We start from the raw sequence: 25,003 nt of genomic DNA, 5'->3' as shown, positions 1-25,003 counted from the left end.
TTTGTCTGAACAGCACCTCAGGGCATGTGGCATGAAGACTGCCTGCACTGGCATTAATGAAAAGCCCAGGGCATTTTCTTCCTCATACCATCGCACCTGGGAAAAGCCACCCTCCCTTTCTGTGACAGGCCTGCAAGTGGTAATTCTCAAAACCCGTAGTGATGCAAATACAGCATTCAGTCCAGCACTCCATTTGCAGAACCCTGAGGCAAGGTCTTTGGAAAGGAAGCATGAAGGATTGGTTTCTGAAAGAAATGGATGATACCGATGTTATCTGTTGTTATGTCTTTTGAAGGAAGAGGAGCCCCATGGCGCTGGTCAGTTGAGAAGGCAGCACCAAAATTGCAAATACTGACAGACAGTTCTGAGGAGCAAGGCAGAGGGGAAAAACAAGGGAGGTAAATAGCAGTGAGAGCTCATCATACCTGTCTGATTGCTGCAGTAAACCGGAGAGAAAGAAATGTCATCAAGGGCAACATAACCTCCCTTGGCGCTATTGAAAGCAACTTCAAATATTACCTAGAAATTGTAATAAGTTGTTATTCATCAGCAATAATTTTGGTACACATCTTTGAAATACAGAATTCTGACTGGATGTCCCAGACAGACTCCAGCACATCTCATACAGTGCTGCAAATTAAATTATATCACTTATTGGCACTAGATCACTGCTCACTCAAGGTCAAGGAAACACCAAAGGGAACATAGCTCTTTGTCTGCTTTATGAAGCACCGCTTTTAAAGATGCAGTAAAGCTTCTGCCATTGTATTACACAAAACTACTATTCACAATCATCAGTCTGTACTAACTATAACTCCAGTTTTATCTAGAATCTGTCTGGATCAAGAGCTAAAACTCCCCGATGTTCATTACTCTGCTATTAAAACACTAAATTTTACAGTTTTCTGTAAACATCCTTAGACATCGAAACCCATTACTTGGTATTAGCTGTCAGGGAAGATTTCCTGTACATAATTTATTTAAGAACCAGAAAAGCTATTGCTGTGTTTTGTTTACCACAAAGATCAAACAGTGCTTGTATTTAGTCATTCCCAGGGGACGTAATTTCCTTAAGTGGAGGACCATCTATAACTCTTGACAAAGTGTCTTAAAATTTCTCTTAAGTATCAAAGCTCTGAGATACAGGAAAACTTTGAAAGCCACCCGCAGGGACAAAGCAAGGAAATAAGAAGAAATGCTTTCAGAGTGAGATTCTTTTCATCACATTGCCTGTGATCTTTTGCCTGAGGATGGGAGACAAACTAGGAGAGCTAGTGAAAGAATCCTGAGCAATCTCCTTTAGCCAGATGAAACGAGGAAGGCCCTCTTGAAGCAACCAAAGAATGTATGTGCTAAGGTTTAATATTATTTCTATTAAATGATCTCTGAAATAATTACTGTGTTAGATGCCATAGAAATTCCTTGAGCAGATTGAAGGCCTGTCTAGCCTTGTGTCTTTTTTCCATCAGAGAGCACCTATAGAAAGAACTGAAGACAATGACAGGTTTTCAGTTCTTCATTTCCCTTACATTATATTCCTGATGGATTCTTTCTTTCCCGTTAATTTTTCTGATCAGTTTTTTAACTGATCTTAATAATGGTATCTACAGTATGTTGTGGAAGCGAGGTCTATGATTGTGTCATATATGAAAAGACCTCTGTTCCTTTTATTTTAAAACTGTTATATGGTAAGTGACAATTTGGAACAGCAATGTAAATTTTGAGAAACAGGGAACAGTTAATGTTTTCTGTGTCCTTCATGACTTTTAAGAACCTCTACCATATTCTATTTCCATCTTTTTTTATAAAGGCTGAAAACTGTTATTTCATTAATCTAACTTCTTCTTACATTTAATTATCTGCATCTCCCTCTAGGACGATATTTTAATTTTTTTTTTAATCTTTTAAAATCTTTGTTTTAACTGAGAGAGCTGAAGTTGCATACCCTGCTGAACACAAGGTTTCCCTGTGCATTCACTCAGTGGTACAACATCCTGTGTTTTGTTATTTATTCCCGTATGGATAGTTTCCAACATTCTAGATGGATTTTTGAATGCCACCAGGAAATTAGAGGATATTTTCACAAATTCAACGACATTATAGCCAAACTCTAAGTGATCATTAATTAATTTCTATTGATACTGTTAGGGCTGATTTTCCCCTTTTAGTTTGTATTTATTGCATCAGTAATTCACTTACCATTCTGTAGTATGGAGCCTTATGAGAGCTGCACTCCTTTGCCTTGAAGTCTTAAAATCTAAATGGATGATCACTGACTTTATAGAGTGTAAAAGGGCTATGTAACATCTCATGAAAATTATCTTTAACCCTATTAATTTCTGGAAAACAGGTATATGGCGAATTAGCAAATAACTTAGGTAGAATTAAAGCAAGTAGAATTTATTTGTAATCCATGTATTAGAAATATATATGTATAGAGAGAGTATATGTGTGTGTATAGGTATTACATATATATGTGTAAAATTACATATACATATGTAACATATGCATATAAGTTTATATGTTTATATAATAACTATTTATTTCAGTCTTCTACGCTGAGGGTGTTTTTTAGAAAACACTAGGGAATAAAATATTTCCTTTTTTTCTGATTCTCTTGGAAGTCATTATAATAACCATCAAAAGCTGTCTTTCACATTTAAGGACTACTGTACTCTTAGGACCCAAGTTTGGACTTTCTCTCAGGAGCTGCAGGATCTAAGTAAGGTGGAGAATAGACTTCTTTTTTTTTTAATTTTTTATCTGCAGTATTTTTCTTATGCATTATTTTCGAATACTCAACATCCTGAAAAATGGATCATAGAGTCACAAAAATAGAGGACTAAGAGAATCTTAATATTATTCAGCAACTAAAAAACCTCCCATCAGTCAGACTGTACAACCTCCCAAGGTATTCTGATCAAGCACTACACCACCTGGCTTCAAAATCAAGCGTGAGTGTGGAAAGTGATCCCTCCTTGACCTTTAGGCAAAGGGTGAAGGAAATCACAGATCGCCACCATCTTTACAGCCATCTCTAGATCCTGGATGGTGCCTGCCATGTTCCTGGCTTAGCCTGAGCTGGCACTCATGCCTGAGGCAAGCTGGGAGTCGCAGCTGGGCTGTGCAGGGAGGGTTGCTTTACCTCCATGGGGTACGGTGCATTGAAGTCGACTTCTGCCAGTGCCCAGTCTGCATTCAGCACACTGTCTGTTTTCCAGATCTCTTCATAAAAGCCACTCATGTCTCGTAGGTAAACAGTAAAAACAATACTGCTTTCCTGCTTAAGTTGATAATAGAAAGATAAGCAGCCAGATATTGGGGCCGTGGTCCTTGGTGAGATTAGCTGGGCCACTTCCTGAAAATGTTTGACATAAACAGAATCCACATACATGTAGTGACCTAGAAGCAAAAAAAAAACTTGGTATAAGGATACTTTTTAAAGAACACCATGTACAAGAAGTATCAGCAGACAAACAGGAACTAGACATATATATCTATGACCTGGCCAACAATGGTTGCTTCCTAGAAAATTTTAGTAATTCTAAAAGGGCTTTTTTTCTTCTCTTTTCCTCCTGTGAACAACCCAAAATTGTTTGGCTAAGATACCACTGGCAAAATAGTAATTTTCAGCTTTTTATTTTCTTAGGTCTTTATTATTATTAGAAATAATATATTGATCTGTATTTGAAACATAATAAACTCTAAACTTTGGGAGCCATTCATAGAAATGGAAAAAGGTGCAAAAACTGTGTAAACTCCCTGACTCCCAACAGCTCAGTATAGTATTTAGTCTCTCTCAAGTTCAACTTTTACTGAAGCAATCGAAGTAAGTGAACAAGATCATTAGCCATGTGTTTTCTCATCTTTTACACAGCAGTTCATTTAATATATCGAATTATTGTCAAATAGCTTTTAGTTCTTACATATCTGCTCAGTGTATCTAGGCTTTAGTTTATAAATGTCTTATTTTTACTGCATGGACTAGAGTTTTTATGTAAAGTCCTTGAAGATTTTTGGGCGATGTTAATGAACAGAAAAACTCATTACATATGAGGAGAGTACCTTCCCATCATGAATATGAGCCAATATGACTGGCAGGATTTTCTAAGGGTACAGCTTCTAATACTTTGATTTTTGGGAGTGCTATCTTAATTTTTGGGAGTGCTATCTTAATTTAAACAGGACACATCCACGTTCACAAACATGCTGTGTATTGTAGTTTTTCTTCTTCTGCACTCCCAGAAACACAGCATCAAACAGTATTTGATGAAAAAAAAAGTCTCTTCACAGGTAGAAAGCCTGGAGGAGACTGAAGACGGAAGTCTGGGGGGATATTTCAGCATGAATACTGCAAAATGTGCCGTTTGGTTTGTGTGGGCACCACTACATTAATTGTCACACAGCAGTCTCAGGCCTTTGGATGTCACTTCTCACTTCACTCTGGCGGAAGGAGGGGAAAGGACTTGCTTGGCTGTGGGTCTCCTCCAGATTGCCCACTGCCAGGGACTGGTCACTTCAGCAATCCTTGCCTGCAAGGTTGTCAGCTTCACTTTTGTTCTGCAGTTTTAGCACATGTCATAGTTTAGCTACAATCTCCCTGGATGATTGAACTTCACAGCCCAATTCTTGCAAAAAGAAAGCTCTTCTTTAGGCTTCTTGAGGTCTTCTCAGTAAATGGTCAGCAGTGAGGACTTGGTGTGAAATAGAAATGCTGTGGCTACAAGAAAACACATCCCTCCCAGCTGGGAGTATTTCCTGTCACAGTATTTATTTAATAGGCTGATCCACTGTCTGCTGTTGACGTTGTGGTGAGTTTAAACTTCCATCAAAATTTGACCAGCATTTCAGTGCCGGGGGTGACACAGAGATGGAGTGACACTCTGTACTCAACTCACACAATTGTGAAATAAATAAAAAGGCACAGCGGCATGAGTTAAGGAAAGAGGATCAATCCTGCCTTTCGGGAGATGTGATTCCTTGCACTGCCCCAAGCATCACGCCATCCAAGACACACAGTGTGCAGCAGCAGCCAGATGTCCTGACCATCACCTGCTGTGGTACTTTGTGCAAAGGTTAAGTTATCCCACTTAACCCTTCTTCACAGCTGTACAAAAAGCCCTTCCCTGAGCAAGGTGTCTAGGACAAGCATTTCATACAGGGCAAGTGCAGAAATTCCAATAATTCTTCCCAGTATTATGCCTCTGAGGAACTGTACTAATGGCATTGCATTTTACTAAAAGAAACAAAACTTCTAAACTGTACAGTTTAACCCAAGATTCTACAAGTATGTTTATTTTAAACCATGCTTGGAAAATCTTAGTTTTCCTACTCAATTTTCTCAATAGCCATTGGAAAGACAACCCCTGCCAGATGTACAGAGCAGCAGTACAAGAATCTAAAACTTACTCTGGCCCATACATTTAGAAATACACAGAAAGTTTTTCAGAAATTTTCCAGCTCTCATATCTAAAATTTTACCCTTATCTCTGAGTAACTCTTGCTTTTGAATCCTAGCAAAGAGTGTAACAACCTTATTATAAAGCTTAGAGGCAATTTTATGTAAACTTCTACAAAATCCCTGAACCTCTTTCTAATCCCCTTTTTTTCCCCATAAATCACTCTTACCATCCCCACCCCAACCCCACAATGGAAAGAATTCACATAATAATAACTGGCAGTATGAGAGTCATACATGAATCACAGACTCAGATTTTTCCACTGTATTTCTGCTCTACATTTGTTGCTTACCCAGTGCACTGTTAAGTGTGTGGTCTTTGGGCAGGATAGACTGAGAATTCCGAATGTTCCCTCCACCAACAAACCAGTTGACGTTAGGATTCCAGCGGTTCATGTAGCCACAAAGATGATTTTCTTCAAAGTCACATTCTGCAATTGCAGACACCACCAGCTGAGTGCACACATTTTCATTACAGAAATGGGAAAAGCAAATTGCTAAGCACTGGCCTCACTTCACATATGGCAGAGCAGATAACGCCTGTATTTATAAAAGTCAACACAGCATTTAAGGGCTCATAATTAATAGAAGCAAACCTATACATTTTTGATCAAATTTTCATTTCCATCCTCTTTGGACTAATCTGTCTTTTCATCATTTGCCAGAATAGGACTGCTGTAATTTAGAACCAAATAAAGCAGATTTAAATATACCACTTCCTTGTAGTAAATAGTCAAAGCAGAACTTTCACTTGTAAATCAGGGATGGCCAGAAGCAAAACAGGATAAGTATTTTGTAACAGCAAGGCAACTGCTTTGTCTCCTTCACAGAGCCAAAGAATTGTGACAACCAAGTTGGACTCCACCAGAGCTCTCCAGAAATGAGAAGATCTCCCAGCCTCCTAGACACTGGAATTTTTGAACTTCTTTAGCAGTTTTTAACAAATGTCATGAGGAAATGGCAGTAAGTGTAAATATAAATATCAGCAAATTTTTTTGTCTGCAGCCTCAAAATGACACTGTAAGGAAGCCATGTGCAAGCAGAGAGTAGAAATAATCTTGCAGCTGTTATGTCTAGCATTTGAAGCAGTGCAAAGCTTTTTTTAAAATATAACAATTGTTCCTGCTTGAAAAATAAATAGATTTGGAATTATATTGCTGTAGCTAATATATATGTGTATGTATATATAAATATATATATTATATATATGTACATAACTGAGATAGGTGAAAAAGACCCACTTACTAATTTGTGCACTCTTAGCTTAAAAATTATCGGTATTGAATATGGCAGTGTACTTTTCAATTAGGAAAAAGCCATTGTCTTTTTTTAAAACCCAGACCTTCCATCCAGTTTTAAAACTGCCAACAAGGTATTCTTTTCTATGCAGAGAATATAAGGCTTGAGTGGAGAGTACTTACCAATACAATATCCAGAAGTTATTTTGATTTCAAAAACTGCTATACTGGTGGATTTATCTTGTCCCATTTCACCTTCCAGTACAAGCTGCACAATATAAACCAAACTGTCAATTTTAGAATTTCACTAGTACTTTAAATACTTAAACAGGATAAACAGGAGAACAAATTAAATGTTTCTTGGGCAACCATTGTCCTTACAGCAAAAGGTGTGCTTTTGCTGAAAAAGTCTGGCAGAATGCATTAAAGATGGAGCCAGTGCTCTTCTTCAACCACAGAAGACATGCTGAAAGGACAATGAGACAATGCAAAAATTCCCACATTTCATTTAAGAGTACGGAATTCCATATTCCTCAGCTGTGGTTATGCAAGATGTTATTGTGAGTAATACAACATGATGGTTTCTGGGTAGAAATGCTCTTCTGTCAGCATTTGACTCCCTCTGGAAAGGCACAGAGGGCAGGAAAAGGCGCAGCTGCAGACCCAGGACCAGAAGTTCCTGTATCTGCCACGTGGCACCACCAGCAGCTCCGCTGGGATACCAGGAGATGAGGCATCCTCACGGCAGGGCTCAGCTGGCCATGGATCCCCATGAGCTGCTCCATGCCTTGTGCCAGCTCTGCTTGTCACTGCTAGGGACAGAGGGCTCAGCTGACTGGTGCTGCCAGCCTTAGAAATGAAAGCCAAGAATGGGGCTCAAAATGAGTTCACATATATTAAAAAAAAGAAGTTTGTGCAGCCCAACATATGTACCAGAAAGCCTGTGGTATCTTCTAGAACTGGTCTTACCTTATACTTCTTTGTGCTGTTGGTTAAATCTAAGCTAGCTATGAGCCAGCTGTCTGATGGCTCCTTGGCTGACCACAGCAAACGATCAAAACTTTCTCCTTCCTGCCTCAGGTACAGGTTGAGCCTGGCAGGATCAGGTGAGGTGTCTGAAGTTGTTGCTATCTGATAGATCAGTCTGATACAGCTCCATTCCTCAGAGTACAGGTCAGGGCTGGACAGCACTGCTTTCTCACCCTCGTAAGAGGTATCCACAGAAATGTAATGTCCTGGGAACAGACACACACTAGAATAATAAATGTCAGAGACTTTGCTTTTGCATCCCTGGGAAAAGTACTAATTTAGGAAGGAATGGTGGTTCTGGGACTAGGTCAGGAGGCTGAGGCTGCCACTCATCTGATAAGTCACTTAACCTTTTGATATCCTACTCTACTCACACAAATGTGACTTCATTTGTCTCCCACCATTTTTAAACACAGTTTTTTAATTACTGGAAATTTTGAGACAAGGTATTTTATCAGTGTAAAGCAGATTATTAAGTAGTACCCTTTGGAACTACTGTAGCTATATATAGACAATTTGATTGCTAAGACAATTTGCACACAGAGAAATATTTTGCGGGAGTATTTAGTTATTTTACAAATCAAAACTTTTTATTTTCATGTAGATTTAAAAACAATACATAAAATGAGACATTGCAGCTAAAAACTCCCAAAGCACTTCTGATTCCAACGGATAAAATTAGAAAGATACTTCTAAGTAGTAAAATTAAAATGTTTGAGTCTGCCGATTCAAAAAATTGTGAAATGTAAAGCAGCATTTAAGCATACCAGCAGTCCAAGATTATTTTAAAATTACTCTCTGGGGCAAGGTCTGAAACACTCTTCTGCATAAAAATGAAAGGGTGCAATGACAAGCTAAAAGTGCATGAGGAAGCAAAAAAGATGCAAAAGAAGCAATGTCTAGAAAAATGAGGTAACAGTAAATAAACCACAGTGAAGCATAAGGATGGTCCTGGAAGCTCTACTAAGACATCAAAACCAAGATCAGAAGAGTAAAATGGACTGCAGGAGTCATAGAAACCTGAAATGCAATGCCAGAAACAAGTGATATAAAAAAATGAAAGCTTGAAAATAAAAATAAATTTTAAAAACCCAGAACAGCATAAAACAAACCAATAAGACAAACTAGGACACCCATGTCTGAAACGTTATCCCACAGACTATCAGGAAAATGATCCTTCTAACCTAGTGTCAATGTATATTAGACAAATCCCATTTCTGATACTAATTCTCATCACCAAGCTGCAGTATGAGTTAAAAGTGCTGTCAGGGCCTGTGTCAAATTAGCCCTTTACCCAGCAGCACATCACGCTTTCTGGAGAATATGCTTCTTCTTTAATCTCATCTCACTTGACCACAGAGCTTGTCAGTTTCCATGCATACATAATAATTGGATAACTCAGAAATGTCAGCAGTCACACTGATGTTAAAGACATTGCTTGCCTTTGAGGCACAACAATCCCCTCCCAAATCCTGCCTGAACCCTCCCACTCTACCAAGACACCCTGGGGTTGTTTCCCAGAAGCTCCCCTGTTGCCTTTTCAAAATATTCTCTCAATGGAAAAAAAAATCATCGGCATGGAGGGTCACCACCCCCTCAAGGCAAAGCACAGGTACAGATCTGCTTCATGAGGTTCCCAAAGTTCTCTCTTCCTCATCCCCAGGAAGATGCCAGGAGCAGACAATCACTCTGACAGCACCTGATTCTTTGGGAACTGCATGTTACAGCATCCCCCTGCATCTGCTCCCTTTCCCACCTGCAGACACAATGCCAGCAACCCATTTGTACTGCACATTTTGTTTAACTGAGGTAAGATAAATGATTGCTAGGAGATAGCTGCAGCCCTAAGCTGTGCAAATACAGAAAAGCTGCATTCTCTTTCCCTTTTTAGGGAATGGAATTTTTTTGCCTCTTATCATAATTTCTCTTTACTGTCTGGTTTTAGTCTACTGGGGAAAGATACAAAATCACTGCTTAAGTACAAGTAACTTGTTACTGCAGCAGTATTTGAAAGAAAAATAAACACAGGAATAAATATTTAAAAATAGGCACCTAATGTGCATGCCAAATACTTAATCTGACACTACATAACATGGGAGTCCATAGCATCCACTTTCATGCATTTGTCCAGTTAGTTCACACAAGTTAGCACAGACAGCATTTATTTGCTGGCATATGCCTGCCCAAGGTATGCATGTTTATTCACAGGAAGATAGAGGGAGATCACCAAAACTCCATCAGAAGTCAAATGCTTCTTACACATCTGGTTTTAATTTATGTAATTGATAATATCCTATTCAGATGAAGAACCTATGTTTTCAGCCTAGCCTGAATTTGGATCGTTTTACTTACAAAGAAACCTACAATTCAGAATTCATGCCTGGCAATTTCAGTTTAGATTTCAGCCCTGTTTTTGTCTGTACTTCAGGAGAAACCCCTTAGAAATCAGATCCTTCTTATAATAGTAATCTTCTTTCTTTTTTCTTTTCTTTTTTTTTTTTTCAGAAATAAATTAACATTGACATAGGAAAATACATTCACATGAAGACCTCAAATTACCAGCTATGAGGCTTAAATGGCTGCCAGGTTATAAAACTTAATTATATGTGGACTAAGGTTTCTTCTACAAAAATACTGGTTTAAAAGAAAACCTCTTATAATTTCCAATCGGGATGATTATGTCATGACTCTGCTGTCTGTGTGTTGTGCACTTGCTCCCACTTTGTCTGATTCACCACAGGTACGAGAGCAAAGACCATGAACTCCCTTTTTAACCGGGGGTGGAGGTTGGTTGCTTTTTCTAAAAAGATTAATTTTAATTTGCATATTCATTAACTTTCCAGAAACAGAGTGCTCTCACTCCCAACCTAATAATTTTTAGCTTCTTTTGGAAATTTAGATGCATAATTGGCTCCAACGAAATCAATGTGAGCTTTATGTGTGAGTTTAAATGCTTTGCTAATCAGGATCAGGGAGCGTGGCACTTGGCAGTACCAAGCACAGAAAATGCCAATGTTAAATTTCTTCCAAATGAATGCTGGCATTGACTAAATGGCCTTTACCCCAAACTGTGCTTCAGTAATAGCAATGATGTGCCCCTGATGCAGAAAGGAAGGGCTCACAATGCAGACCTCAAGGACTGACACAGAGCAATTGTGAGAGCAAAGCGAGGCGAAGGGGGGGTTCCTCGGAGTAAAGAAGCAGACAACTTTCCACACTTGTTTGTGGGAGTAATAGAAGGTTATTTTCCAGTCTGTGGAGAATTTGATGAATGCACAGTGATGTAGCTTCTCAAAGATGTAGCATGCAGCTTCATTTTGCAGTGAAGCTGCAATCCTCCTGCAAATGCCTATGACAGTTAAACTATAGCAGTCATTCAGGAGTTATCAAGAGAAGGCTACTCTTCAAAATCACAGGAAGGCAGATGACAGTAGTCACAAAACTCTAGGAAAAGCCTGATGACACAGAAACACAGCCATGCAATTCCAGCAATTACTTGTTCAGGGGTTAAAAGCAGTGTAAGAGGCTGTGCAAATACAGGAAAGCTGAACTTTTTCATTTTCTGACTGCCATGACTTCTTGATACCATGATACCATTGAGAGTGGCCTGGCAACAGCATAGTCAATTTCCTCAGGACTCTGGGATGCATTTCATCAGGTCCCATAGACTTGTGTATGCTCAGGTTCCTCAGGTGGTCACAAACCTGATCCTGTCTGAGGCACATGGCTCTCCCAGCCACATTTTACAGTCCATTCACTCGAGAGTTGTGGGGAAGAGAGGCTGCCAGTAAGGGTTGAGGCAAAAGATTTTTGAGCACCTCAGCCTTCTACTCATCCTAGTTACCAGTTTGACAGCCTTGCTTATCAAGGGGGTAAATGCTTTCTCTGACCTTCCTTTTCTGGCCGACACACCTGTAGAAGCTCTTCATTTTGTTCTTTGTGACCTTTGTGAAGTTCAGCTCCAGCTTTGCCTTTGCCTTCCTCACCTCATTCCTATACAACTGGGCTGTGACCCTGTAATCTTCCCTGGGTATCTGTCCTTGCTTCTACTGGCTGTGAATTTCTTTCTTGCCCTTTAGTTTGACCAGCAGGTCCTGACTAACCCATGCCAGTCTTCTGCCTTCCTTGTCTGAACTTCTTCTCCTTTTGCTAGTTCTTGTGCTCTACAGAAGGCATCCTTAAAGATCCACCAGACTTCTTTTGCTCCTTTGTCCCTCAGAGCAGCTTCCCAGAAGGTCCTATTGACTACATCCTTGATGACCTGGAATTCTGCTTTCCTAAAATTCATGGTTCTCACTTTACTCTTTGCCTGACCCATATCCCTCAGGACTGCAAACTCCACCAGCGCGTGACCACCATTGCAGCCTAGGCTGCTCCAATCTCGACAGCCCAAATTAACTTGTGTTGGCAACCCACTGGTCCAGTATCACATCCCCTCTGGTAGGGCTCAGTACAGAAGTTATCCTCCATGCCCTACTGGAGTCTTCTGGGCTGCTTGCTGTGTTGCTTGCCCAGCGTTGAAGGCCCTTGGCCAGACAAGAGCCTGCAAGCACAATGCCCCCTGCAGCTGGAGCAAGAAGGCTTTGTCAGCAGGCTCCCCGTGGTTGGGCAGCCTGCAGTACATGCCAGCCATGAGGTTCTCTTTGTTGTCTTGCTGTCTGGTTCTTACACACAGGCTTTCAACTTTCTCATGCCTATTCTTCAGAGACAGAGCTTCACATTCAATCCACCTCCTGATAATAGAGGGCAACACCTCCACCCTTACTCTTCCTGAACAGCCTGCAGCCATCCATAGGGCAGTCCAGTCATGGGATTTGTCCCACCAAGTTTCAGTAATGGCAACGAGGTATTAACTTCACAGCAGCACAGTGGCTTCCTCCTCTTCCTATTTGTTGCCCACACAGTGAGTACTGCTGCAAAGGCACCTCAGCTGAGCTGTCAGCTCATGCTGCCCTCTTGGAGAAACACCCTCTAATTTCACTGGTGTTTCTTGGCTTCTCTACCTCAGGAGCTTGTCTCTGTAAGACATCAAATGTGCTCCAGTGTGGCCAGCACATCTCAGGTCCACTGGCTGAGGGTCCTCACCTGCACCCTGTCTCTTTAACTGTGGTATGTCATCCCATAGTTTGTCAAGGGCAAGCCTGACACTGTCCCCTTCTCTGACACATCTCGTTTAAAGCTCTGTCACTGAGCCCTGCTAGCTCCTGAGCAAAGATAAACTTCTGCAGACATGACAAAAGCAAGGGATTGCTAACTACCTTTGACTGCTAACAGCCAGCAGATGCCTGGTGAAGGCAAACACCTACAGCCAGAACAAGAGATGGGAGAAAGGAGACTCAGATATTTCCTTCACCATTCTCTCAATACTCAGGCTAGTGAGTAATGCACTTTTAATTCAGATTTCTATGATGATGTTTTACGTACCATGTAACTTGACTGTCTTCTGCTTGACAGCTGAATCAAACTCTACAGGACCAAGCATGCATTCATTTTACATTCCTCCATGTTCAAGAAAAACATTGAGCCAAGGGGGAATTAGGACACTGTGTTTCAAGCCTCTCCCTCCTCAATGCAACTATGCACGGCAGCAGCAAGACGGATGAAACAAGATCTTTGAAATCCTCTTGTATCAATGTCTGTCATCTTGCTACTCTAATAAGCAGTTCTGCACAGAGCTTCTCTCAATTACAGTTGGTGATGCATTAACTCCATGAGTCATTCACCCAAGTTTTCCAAAAATATGTATGTAAAGGTGGGCATCAGTAGATCAGTCAGCAGTGGTTGTATCAATGGCTAAGGAATAAGGGCTGCTGAGATCAGAAATAGTACTTTTTCTAAAAAAGAGCACAGAAACTACACTGATTGCTTTCTCTGTAAATAGCGCAAACAAGACAAAAAGCCAGATGCTGGCTAATAAACTAAAACAAATTGCATTGAGAAAAATGGGAAAAAAAACCCCAAACAACCACTGAGATAAATAAAATTACCAGTTAGCTTTTCAATGATACATTTCCTCTGTAAAAATTTGGAAGGTTAACCACAGGCTTGTTCTGGCTATTTATGGAGTTTATGTCTGACACAGCTGTTCACTTAGTTCAGCCGCAGTACAAGAAAAACTTAATAGAAGCAGCAAGCTCCAAAAGAAACCATAATAAGGAAATATGAAGCAGGAAAAATTTAAGAATATACATTTTATTAGGTACTCATTTATACAGAAAAACAGCAAGAAATGTCTAACACTTGTGGTTCTGTTTTGATTTTCTCTGTATTTGCCATACAGAAACAGGAAAGAATGCTACCAGAGTTCCTTAGGACAGAAGTTGCCTTCTGTGGAATCTCAGAATCTCAGTTTTGGGTCTTGGCTTTAGTTTGGGGATTTCTTTTTATATTTTATTAAAAAAAAAAAAAAAACAAACAACCAAACAAAAACCCAACAAACAAAGAAGCAAAAAACCCGGTAGAAAAGCAGTACATTTCTGAGACCTATGAAGTCTTCTCACATCTCCAGAAAAAGTCAGTTGGAAATATTAACAATAGAGCCAGAGGGACAAAATTTTCCAAATTAAGTTTGCACATGGAAGCCCCAGGCCCTCTTCCCCAGCTGGATTCTGCAGCTAAGAAAATGAAGCAACGGTGTGGTGGATATCCCAAAATGTTATTTTATTCCACATCTATCTGGGAAACACAGGGCCAGCAGGTGCTGGGTCTCTTTAAAGCCATGGTTGCCCAAGCAGAGTTCTCTTGCCTCCAAGCTCTGGCTCAAGCTAGAGGTTTCCCTTCATGGGTTTTTTGTTTCTTTTTTGCCTTCAGAGAGGGTTATTTCCGGCAGGTTTGTGGACTCACAACAACAGCAACCCGAGATGCTGCATTTCACAATCAATACCTGTTTCAGAGTGAATTTTGCAATGTGGGGCTAGAGCCATAGGGACTGAAGGATGCTATTTTCAGTGCCTGGGGAGATGGTTTCTTCCCCCCAACATATCCATGGCTCAGGAACATCAGCACCAACACTGGTGGAGTTCAGCAGGAGGCAGTGAGACCACGGCACCAACACCCAATGAACCCGAGGCTGACATTGTGGGGATGGAGTATCCTGGCTACACCAGTGATTCTGCCACCAGAACTGCTTTTTAAGCTCCTGCCTTCCCTGTTTTTTTGATCCAGAGAGAAGGTTGCACCGGGAGGGGTTTGTCTGCTTTCTCCCTTGTGTCCCCCTGACAGTGCAGTTGCCTGAGGAGGGCACCGGATTAGGGGGGGTCACTCCCCAATTTTGACTTTACCTTTGCTCCCCAGGAGTCAGTGAGATTACAGCACCTTTGTAACTAGTGACTACTAGTGTTATTTTTTGCCTGTTGCTATTTCATTTTGTTAGTGAACTGTTGTTTTCCTCACGTATATCTACTTGTATTTGTTTCTTGTTGGTGGAAAGAGATTGATTAAAACTACGAGGGTAAATAACTCATTTCAGAGTGTCCACTAATATAATTGTCTTAAAAGAAGACAGACAGTGATCCGCTTTTGCCAGAGGTGGTGTTTAATCCATTCCCCTTGGCCCTTGGGAGACTTGCAGCAGCAGTTTCTCCCCTGGAGACACGGATGCACTCACAACATACACAGGGCTGAGTGGAAAAGCCTGGCCCACATTAATGAATGCAGAGACTCAGTCCCAAAACATTCAGGGTGGTGCCATGATTAAAGCTACTTGATGCTGCAGTATATAACAGGTGTTTTCATTCCCATTAAGCCACAGATAATTTTATTTCTGGTAAACTGTAAGATTCACACCTACATGGTATACCCTGGGACTAATCAGTGTTGTGATCACTGAAAGAAATGTCCTGTTCTTTAAGCTTTCTTATCTCCTCCATGATTTCTTAAAATTAGCTCTGTGAAAATAGCTGAGGCATGGTGAAGCAGGAGGTGACTGTTCTGTGTTTGTTGTCTGCAGTGACTGACATGCATTGCTATTGTCAAGGCCTTTCCTTCTTAGCCGTGTCTATAGGGGCACCAGCAGTTCCAAGCCTAAAGCTGTCACTTCTTTGCAGAAAAAGCCTGTGGTCCCACCTGGCCACTGCTGGCTGCCCTTCCAGGCAGGGAGGGAACCTGAATACCCCATCAAATCTGCCCCTGTGCTAGTCATCTTCTTCCGAGACTCAACAGAGTTTCCAGGTAACTTGCACAAAGCTGAGTAGTACTTATTAAAAACTAAATAATTTTTTAGAAAAACACAGCTTGGTGTGAAGAACACCCAGGCAGTTCACCCAGGCAGTTACCCACCTTCCTCTGGCCAAATGGACAAACCTGACAACAGGAGTTCCTCCAGCAGCTTTCTCTCCAGCTCACCTTAGTTTATGAACTGAGTCTCCTTTCAAGTACTGAGATTAATGACTTGATCTTTTTCTTGCCACATTCACCAGATCAAGCCAAAGAGCTCCTGTTTGCCAGCCCTGGGCATAAATCTTCCAAGGCTCCTTTCACAAAGGATGGCTTTATGAATTAACTACCAGCTCCACCTCCTGCCCTGGCCTTTGCTCCCCCAGGAAGCTCAGAAATACAGCTGTTAGCAAGTCTGTCAAAACTAATACAATTAGCCCTGAAACACTCGGTAGCTGCAGCATCTGCTTGCAGCTACTACCACCCTGGAAAAGTCTTCCAGCCTCCATCCATCAGCTTGCCTGTGAAGGTCTGGCAAGAGTCCAGACTGAGCTGCTGTCTTCTGCTTCTGATTTAGAGGCGCTGATCCACTGCACTGGGGGTGCTTCCTCTCCTTGTACTCCTTCAAGTCCCAAGGTCCTTACGTCATGCACCAGATCTCCTGTTTGTCCCAAGCCACAAGCATGAGGGTTTCTTTCCTTTCACAATGACCTCAGTAATTTTTATCCACTTTCAAATTTTGTTTCTGTTGTTCCAACCAACCCGTCAGTCTCAGTAATCTGCTCTTCACAGCACTCAGTCCTTATTTTCATGCTACTCGTTACATAATTTCAACAACTTTTCATCTGCTAACAGAAAGGGTGCCAAGTTTTTGTTGCATATCTCTGATTTTCCTTGAAACAGCTCTTTCCAAAAGACACCTCTATGACTTCTGTTAGCTGGTATACATCAACAGAATGTAGGTTATATTTGGAGACACAAGATTCTCTGGTGTGAATTTCTGTATGGGAAATAATTGAAAAAACTTTTTCTTTATTCTTTGGCATCCTAAATGAGTTTCCATTGCTCCCAGTGCACAGAAAATATTAAAGATAAAAAGCAGATACAGTAGAAATTGCCAGGCATCTATTTGTTCACAGTTGTCATCTCTTTCATTACTAGCTCTATTTCTTTGCTAAATCATGTTTCCACCAGGATCAAGTACACAGGGGAATGCACTGTGACATCTCTTCCAGCACAGCTGCTTGCCCTAGTGGAGTGCATCTCTCCTTCAGCAGAAAAATACAGAATTTCCCTCCTTTGCATTATGTTGTCTATTTACTTTGCTCATCACTCCTTTTACTTTCTTACACAGGTGCACATGGTATGATGTGGTGGAGTATGCAGGTAACATATTATGAGCTCTGTTCTGTATTATGTGCACAAAATGTGTTCTGTGATATGAGCATATGTTTGCCAAGGCAAACCTGCCCATGTAGTCCACGCAGTTTTGGTGGAACATCTTTGAAGAAAAAAACTATCAAACCTGCAATCCACATCAAACTGGAGGCCAGCACCCCACAGGGAGCCAACATAAGGAATTTGGTAAACCAGACCATGAAACAAGGGATTTCTTGTTGTGTTTTAAAAGAGGGCATTTGTGAGGCCACGCTTCGCCTTCAATCAGTGACAAGGCTCTGGGGAGTAAGAGATTAAGAAAGAGATACTCCAGCCCAATGATCCCTGTTTTGCTTTCTGAATGTCTGGATTTCCATCATCTGGAAGATCAGGCTTTTGTACATCAAAAGTAAAGATTTCTGGATTGAGTAATGTCTTTGGTGTACTGCAAAGGGGTTAAACTAAAAGCCAGTGATGCTCACCATCTAAGCCAAACTCTGAAGCAATCCTGGACTTAGGGAAGCATGAAGACTCTGGTCACAGGAGGCAGTGGCCCTGGGAGGGAGAGGAGGAACCTATGGAGTTGGCATGAGCAGGGAACAGAAGTCTGCCCATCATGACTTGGCTTTCATGCATTACAGAGCAGGGTCATAGCATGCATGGGAGGTCTTGGACCAGGTTTTCCCTTGGGGAAATAAAAAATCCTCAACTGGTAGCCTTATGGAGTGCATTTGCAAACCATGTGATGATGGTTTGCATTATTATAAAAATGCATGATTATACAAGCTAAACTTTTCTACTGCCTGGATCTGCTCTCTCGGCATCGGCCAAATCACTTGGCCTACTGCATTACCCTGGAAAGGAGCTCATCTGCCTGAACACTTGTCTGTCTCTCCCAGCTACATCAGATCAACTAAAAGGTAACCTTTGTCCACAAGTCTTATCTCTCCAAGAGAAGCTACAATTCTGCTTGGATTGTAGAAATTACATTTATTCTGATACTTGGTTGGGCCCCAGGTCCTACACAGATGGGAAAAAATACTTGGAATATATATTTGGTTTCAGAAGTTGAACTTCCATGAGTTCAGTTTCCTGCTTTACATAAGCTTTGTGGCTTCATACTCTTTTTTTATACCAGAATCATTGGAATAACTGTCAGGTTCACGGTGGACTGATCAATGATGTCACATCATAAAATGTAAACAGAACTGCAGAACTGAGCCACATATTTATATACATGAGCTGAAACAGCCGGCCATAGAAAGAGCTTACAGGTGAACTTACCGGATCCTGAAGGTTGCTGGCAGTGACCTGGTCACAAGTCACCCGAGGGAACTGGCTTAGCCACACCAGCAGTTTCCAAACACTGCTGGAGATCACTGTCTTGTAATGAGTTTATCACTGGCTGTTGTTGAGCAGCCCCTTAGCTCCTGCTCTCCTCACTCAATGGCCACTCTTGAGTAACTGACCCTATGCAAGAAAGCAGCTGCAGTGACTCATCTTCTGCCCCAGCAAGCTTCATCCTGGACCAGGTGTATGCAATGGTGAAGATTCAACATGCACAATCACAAAACCTTCAGTCAAGGAGTACATCTATTGATGTTGAACATGACAACCACCAGGCCCATGGCTAACATTTCCTGGAGTTCCACACAATTGCATCCATCAATTAACTATTTCAAAGATTGGCTTCAGTTTATTAGGGATGCTTCTAGGCTTGCTGCCCTGAGCATCATTCCTGCTTGACAGGGGCTGGTAGCAACTGAGGGTATATATGAGGTGTGCAGATAGACTGAGCCAAAATCCACAAAATTGAGAAGGGTTTATCAAAACAGTCCCAAGACATATAACTGTAATCTCTAGAACATCTCAGACACACAGTGGTGAAGTTACTGATGGTCTCAAATATGCACAAAATTCACAAAGTACTTTACAAGATGCTCTGGGCCTCTGTGGGAAGGGGTTGATGCCCTAGGATTCTCTCCCCTATCCCTGAATAGTTACAATCCCTAGAACCACTGGAAAGAGATTCAGTCGTGGGGCTTCTGCTTCAAGTAGGATAATTGAACACTAAAATTAGTGAGGATCATTTAGTATCAAAAGCAAAAGACAACTTGTTGTGCATACTCCGATATAAGGAACAGAAAAAGATAGATGCCAGTGAATGGTATGAATGTTTAGTCATCTAGAAGATTTAGGAAGCAGTACTTGGCTTTCTACAGTGCATCTAACTGCTGATTGTAAGCAATTGAGTTTTGATATATTTTAGCTTCCCTAGATTTATTTTAATTAAAATAGCTAGTCAAATCCTTCTTTGTGCAACTCAGTGAACCACCTAACACATCTGAATTCACCTCAGGCCATCGGATGTCGCCAGGCACAGGGCTCTGCCAACTTTTTTCCAGTCCAGTCTTTACATGTCTATCACATTGTGGTGGCCTCTCTACTTACCCTCACTAGGCAACAGTCAACAAATTAATTCCTTCAGGCATCCCCTTCAAATGCTCCCCAGCTGCCCCGGGACACTTGTCATCACAGATGCTGAGACTTTATTTGTAACACAAGCCTCAAATATTTCCTTTTTTTTCCCTAGATTACTTTTGAAGTGAAAAGTTCATGACAATGTTGGTGAATTTCAGCACTTTCTGCAATGTTATTCCAGTGAATATCTAGTATTTTCCTTGGGGAATTGCTCACAAAGGAATTCAGAATACCCCCACTTGAGCTGTAAGACACATTTATCAAGACTGAAATAAAACCTGAGATAAATGAGTCATTGAAAAAAATCTATCAATCTGACCCTGCCAGTTCATGACACTGTTTTCTTCAAGATGTCCTCAGTGACTCCTGCTTCACAGTCGAAGTAAAAGCTTGACAAAACTTTCCAAAGTCATTGAGTTTATAGCCTCTCACTAGATATTTTTTATGATTATATTATTATTCCCCCTAAGGGATCGCTAAGGCTAAATCACTAGAGAGGAGGAGACTGAGGAGAGGCCTTATTGTGCTCTTCAGCATCTTCACAAGAGAAGTGAAAGGGCAGGAACTGATCTCTGCACTCTTGAGACCAGTGAGAGGACCCAAGAAAACAGCACAAAGCTGAGTCAGGGGTGGTTAGGTTGGATATCAGCAAAAGGTTTTTCACCAAGAGGGTGTTTGGGCACTGGAACAGGCTCCCCAGGGAAGCAGTCACAGCACCAGCCTGACAGAGTTCCAGAAGAGTTTGGACAATGCTCTCAGGCACATGGCATGACTCTTGGGGTGTCCTGAGCAGGACCAGAAATTGGACTCGATGATCCTGATGGGACCCCTCCAGCTCAGCATATTCTGTGATTCTGTGATCCTAGGGTGGTCAAACAGACATCAATGAAGATTATGTAAATCCATAAAACACTATTTAAATTAACTTAAACTTGGTGTGCTAAATCTCACTGAGCATTTAACACTATCCCAAAGGAGTGGTTCATTTGCAGATGTGCACCCTACATTTGAGTGTTTCTCACAATGCAATTAAAGAACCCCAAAATGTGCCAGCAGATCTAACATCACCTCCTCCCAGCTTGCTGTCAGTACCCACGAGTGGTCTCAGTTGGATGCTCAGGTATGAATAAAGTGTAGAATAAGCCCACTGTGACAGTACCCTCCTGTTGCCGCCTAGTTCCTGCTGCTATTTTTCAGTGTGGAGGCCTGCCTGTGCTGGTTGTGGCATCCACTGTGTGAGCACACAAGCCTAACTAAGCAGCATGTGCCTCACATTTATTCTGAATAAAAACAAACTATGCAGAAAATAAACCCTGCAGAAATAACTTTGCTCTATCTGCCAAGCTTTGTGTGGTCTTTCTAAAAACAGTCCTTAGTCCATGTTTTCTTACAATGCCTTTTAGTGTCATATTTGCCATAAAGTATAACTCAGAAGTTGAGACAAGACAAATGCTGGAATGCTTGAAGGCATTACCAAAGTTCATACAGCATCAACAAATACATTCAGTGCCGATCCCAACACATGTTCTCTGCGTCTGCAGTTTCCCCAGGAAGAGTGAATTCTCTGTAGCAGAAGTATTTTCTGCAAACACGCGTCCCTTGAGCGGAAGTGGGAGCCAGGAGCTTGCGCTGGGCGCATGTGAGCGCTCCCAGAGCTGCTCACAGCGCCAGCAGGAGCGCTGGCATATCTGGCTGTCACTGGCAGTGACTCACTGCTTTGTTTCTAGTGAAACAATTCCAGAAAGAGACTTTCAAGCCTGTCCCTGAAGCTGGTCCCACCAGTTTTGCCTGTTACCCTGTGGAGTCAGAAACTTCTGCAGCTTGCAGAGAAAGCTCATTGTTTAGTGAAGAAATCTGCAGTTGCGCTCATCCAAGAAGTATCAATGGGCGTCTCTGGGAATACATAGACAATTAATTCCTTTTTAAATGTTAATGAGAGATTAGACAAGCTGGACAACCCATATTTTGGGTTCAAATTTCATACACAGACTGCTTGACTCTTAAGAGTAAAAAGGTGTAGGAATGTCTTTTCCAGCCTCTGCTCCAAGCTACAGACTCAAATAGCATCAACAGCTGCTTCAGAACACACAAAAACAAGAGATATTTGCCATGAAACACGGTATCAGTGCTACCTTCTGACTTGGTCCCGAACCTCTCCCTCTACTGTGAAGCCAGAGAAATACTCATTTCCAGAGCACACAGAAGGGGAAACTCCCAGAGCTGCTGCTCCTCCACACCTCAGAAGCTGAGAGTAAACCAGGCCACAAGAGTAGATGCTTGACAAGTTTTATCTTGGAAAACAAGGGGAATATTTACAACCATTGGGAACTCGGAAAAAACAAAAAACTTTTCAATGCATGATACTGAAATAACCCAAAGTACTGAGTCAGTATTCCCATAGCTGCAGTGCTCTGAGGAAGAAAGAAAGCACAAGAGCTCACACAGCAGTCTGGAAAAGCCTGGTCTCTAAAGTTACCAAGAAGCTGATACAAAATGACCTAGTAAGAAACAATCATCTAAGGCAAAAAATCTTCACATTCTGTATTTAGGAAAATGTAATGACACAAGAATGCTGCAAAGAACTTTGCTATATGTATTTTATTTTTTCCATTGAAAAAAAAAATAAAATGCATCATGCAAATAGGTAACTAAATTTTCTGAAAGATTCTGTAAGATTCATGGAAGCTTCTGGTCAAAGGGCATGACAAAAGTCAGAGGGTCTGCCAAGTTTTTTTAGTAAATTACACCCTTGGCAAGGAAATCGGTGTGCTTGTCCCGACCTCCTATATAAACACACAGCAGTGGGTTTTGGATAAAGGGGCTAGGGTAAAAGAGATGTTAATTAAAGAGGGAGACAGACAGAGAGAAAGGAAGAAAGAAAGAAAAAGACAAGTCCTGGCTCTAGTATTGAGCCCTCTGGGGTGTCCAGGATCCTGGAAGTGCCCAAGCATCCGGACTTTGTGGAGTTACCTTTCTGCAGGTAAATTATCCCTGCCCTGGAGATACGTTTCTTGCCTTCTGTGCAAAGCAGTTACCACACACACTACATTCTTTTAGACCATAATGGAAATAGTTCAGAGGGTTTTGGTAATTTTTGATGGTCTTGATTTCCCCCTACAGTCCATACCCTCTTCTTGGCCTCAATTCTGTGCCTGCACTGTACTGTGTTGTGCTTATCTTCACAACATTATTATTTATTATTGAAAATTAAAAATATGTCATAACTGAAGAAAAGAGCAAAATCAATTAATTGGAGTATTATAATTAGCTTGATTTTAATCTGACCAGGTAATAATTTAATGAAGAATAAAAGCTTGGAACAACCCATCTTGTGTTCATTTCTGGTGAAGTTGTCACAGTACTGGTCCATTCTCCCTCATAGCTTATGGCTCTTTGGTTGTAGAGGCTTGTGGACTGCTGCTGACATAAGACTATTGGTATTAGCTAGAGATCATGGGCAGAATAATTGGTTGATAGTGGACTGACAGGGGTCTCAATATTTCATGATTTTTATAATTCTCTCAGCTTTCTGGAAATAAAAAATGTATTGCTTCGTAATATACTGCTATCAAAAGTTGGAAGAGATAAAGTGATTGGAAAGCAGAGCCATGGCTCCTGGATAAATTTTGAAATTCCATGTTGTGTATCAATTCCTCTTTGACCTGGACTCCTTCAGTACCTTTTTCAAGATTTACTGTGGCCTACCTATCTAATGCATTCATGGCTTTGGACAATCTACCACTCCTAAACCCTCACCTGTGCCTTTGCAGTGCTGTTTCCTGTCACCTTCAGGTACCTCAGGAGACAAGAGTGACCGCAGGAGCAGCAGTGGAAACTCTGCAGCAGATTCCTTGGGCACACCATGCAACCTCCTCACTGACTTGTGCTTAAATGCACAGACTCCCTGGCCAGGTAAAGCCTGCAAATGTCTCTCCCAAAAGACCTTACAGGCTGCCTTCTTCCATCAGGCTAGAGCAAAACGTTCCCCTGAGGCCCCTTCCATCTGCCACCCTTTCTTGCTAGGGGGTACACTGCTGTACAAAACAGCTCATACACACACTGTGCAAAATCAGATGGTACAACCACTGAATTAGAAAAGATCTTATGAGGATGATTCAGCTAGTGCAGATGTCCAGCAGGCAATTCCCTTTTCCAGCAAGTTTCAAAGATAAAGTAGGGTTTTTTTTCCTTTTCACAGGATTGTTTAAATATTTTCAGGCTGTGGACTTCTGTTGAGACTTCTTACTGCTCTGGGCTTCAACTTTCTCTCTCAGCAGACTAGCCTGCACGTCAACCATAGGCACAGTAATGAAACTTCCTTCTAGGTGCATAACTAACAGGAAACACAAAATGGTGTCTCTCAAAAAAACAGCGCAAAATCTAAGCAACCATGAAAAGAGAACTTTTTAACTAGGAAAAATATCTATCTGACGCAGCACAGGAAAAGATTCTCATTCCTATTGTTAGTAAGGGAAGATTGATTAAGTAACTCTCTTTTTGGCTTCAATACCCATCAGCTGGAAATTTATATTCACTTTATATTCACTCCAAATTTATATAAAAACAAACACTGATTACAGCTTTCTGGTTTCTACCTACATGGGATAGTCCAAACTACACATACCACTCATTTCCATATAAGACAACTTCACTGTGCAACGTTCTCTCTTCTTTTTCAAACAAACTACAGTTACTGCCCTAGTAACTCTCCAGTTTGACACTCAGTTTAAAATAACAACTAGAAGTGGCTATATTTAGAGAACAATCTGGTATTGGTATAAAGCCTCTCATGTTCCCACTCAAGCACACAAGCATATCCTTGGCCAGGAAAGAAATCCCTCCACAAAAGGTCTTATAAGAATTCAAGTGCAAAACAATGACTGTATAGGAACTAGAAAAGATTCATTCATTTGAATTCCTCTTGCTTGTTAGTGAACTTCAACCAGGCTTCTACAAAGCACAGCTTAGATTAGCACTGCCTATCTATATGGATGCATGTATAAAATTTTAAAGGTCACCCAACTTGAAATGCTATAAACAACATCTTAAAATGAAGCATTCCTATAGCTACATGTAAGTTTTCCAAGCTGTCTATGAAGATGTTAATACCTGACAGTAAGCAATGTGAAGCCCAGTATTAAGCTTCAGATGCAAACATTAAGCAAACCTGTATATTGACACAGACTAGAAAATACACTTTATTCTGTATAGTGTCAGATTTTATCATTGTTTGTGTCCAGATTATCATGTGTCTAAGCCCTGTCTC

The 25,003-nt window shown here is 41.1% G+C and overlaps 1 protein-coding gene across 1 annotated transcript in view; it reads right to left on the bottom strand.

Moving 5' to 3' along the window:
• MAMDC2 (MAM domain containing 2) overlaps nucleotides 1–25,003 on the bottom strand; it is a 55,925-nt gene that overhangs the window by 19,276 nt on the left and 11,646 nt on the right. The window contains exons 3-7 of the mRNA XM_088157002.1: nucleotides 7,666–7,931; nucleotides 6,880–6,964; nucleotides 5,752–5,889; nucleotides 3,146–3,402; nucleotides 426–519 (exon numbers count right to left, since the gene is read on the bottom strand). Coding sequence (XP_088013128.1) covers nucleotides 426–519; nucleotides 3,146–3,402; nucleotides 5,752–5,889; nucleotides 6,880–6,964; nucleotides 7,666–7,931 — 840 coding nt within the window. The remainder of the gene's footprint in view (nucleotides 1–425; nucleotides 520–3,145; nucleotides 3,403–5,751; nucleotides 5,890–6,879; nucleotides 6,965–7,665; nucleotides 7,932–25,003) is intronic.

Source organism: Sturnus vulgaris, chromosome Z (genome assembly GCF_052056855.1).
Source record: "Sturnus vulgaris isolate bStuVul1 chromosome Z, bStuVul1.hap1, whole genome shotgun sequence".
Classification (NCBI taxonomy): Eukaryota; Metazoa; Chordata; class Aves; order Passeriformes; family Sturnidae; genus Sturnus; species Sturnus vulgaris.
This window is presented reverse-complemented; position numbering and strand designations above follow the sequence as displayed.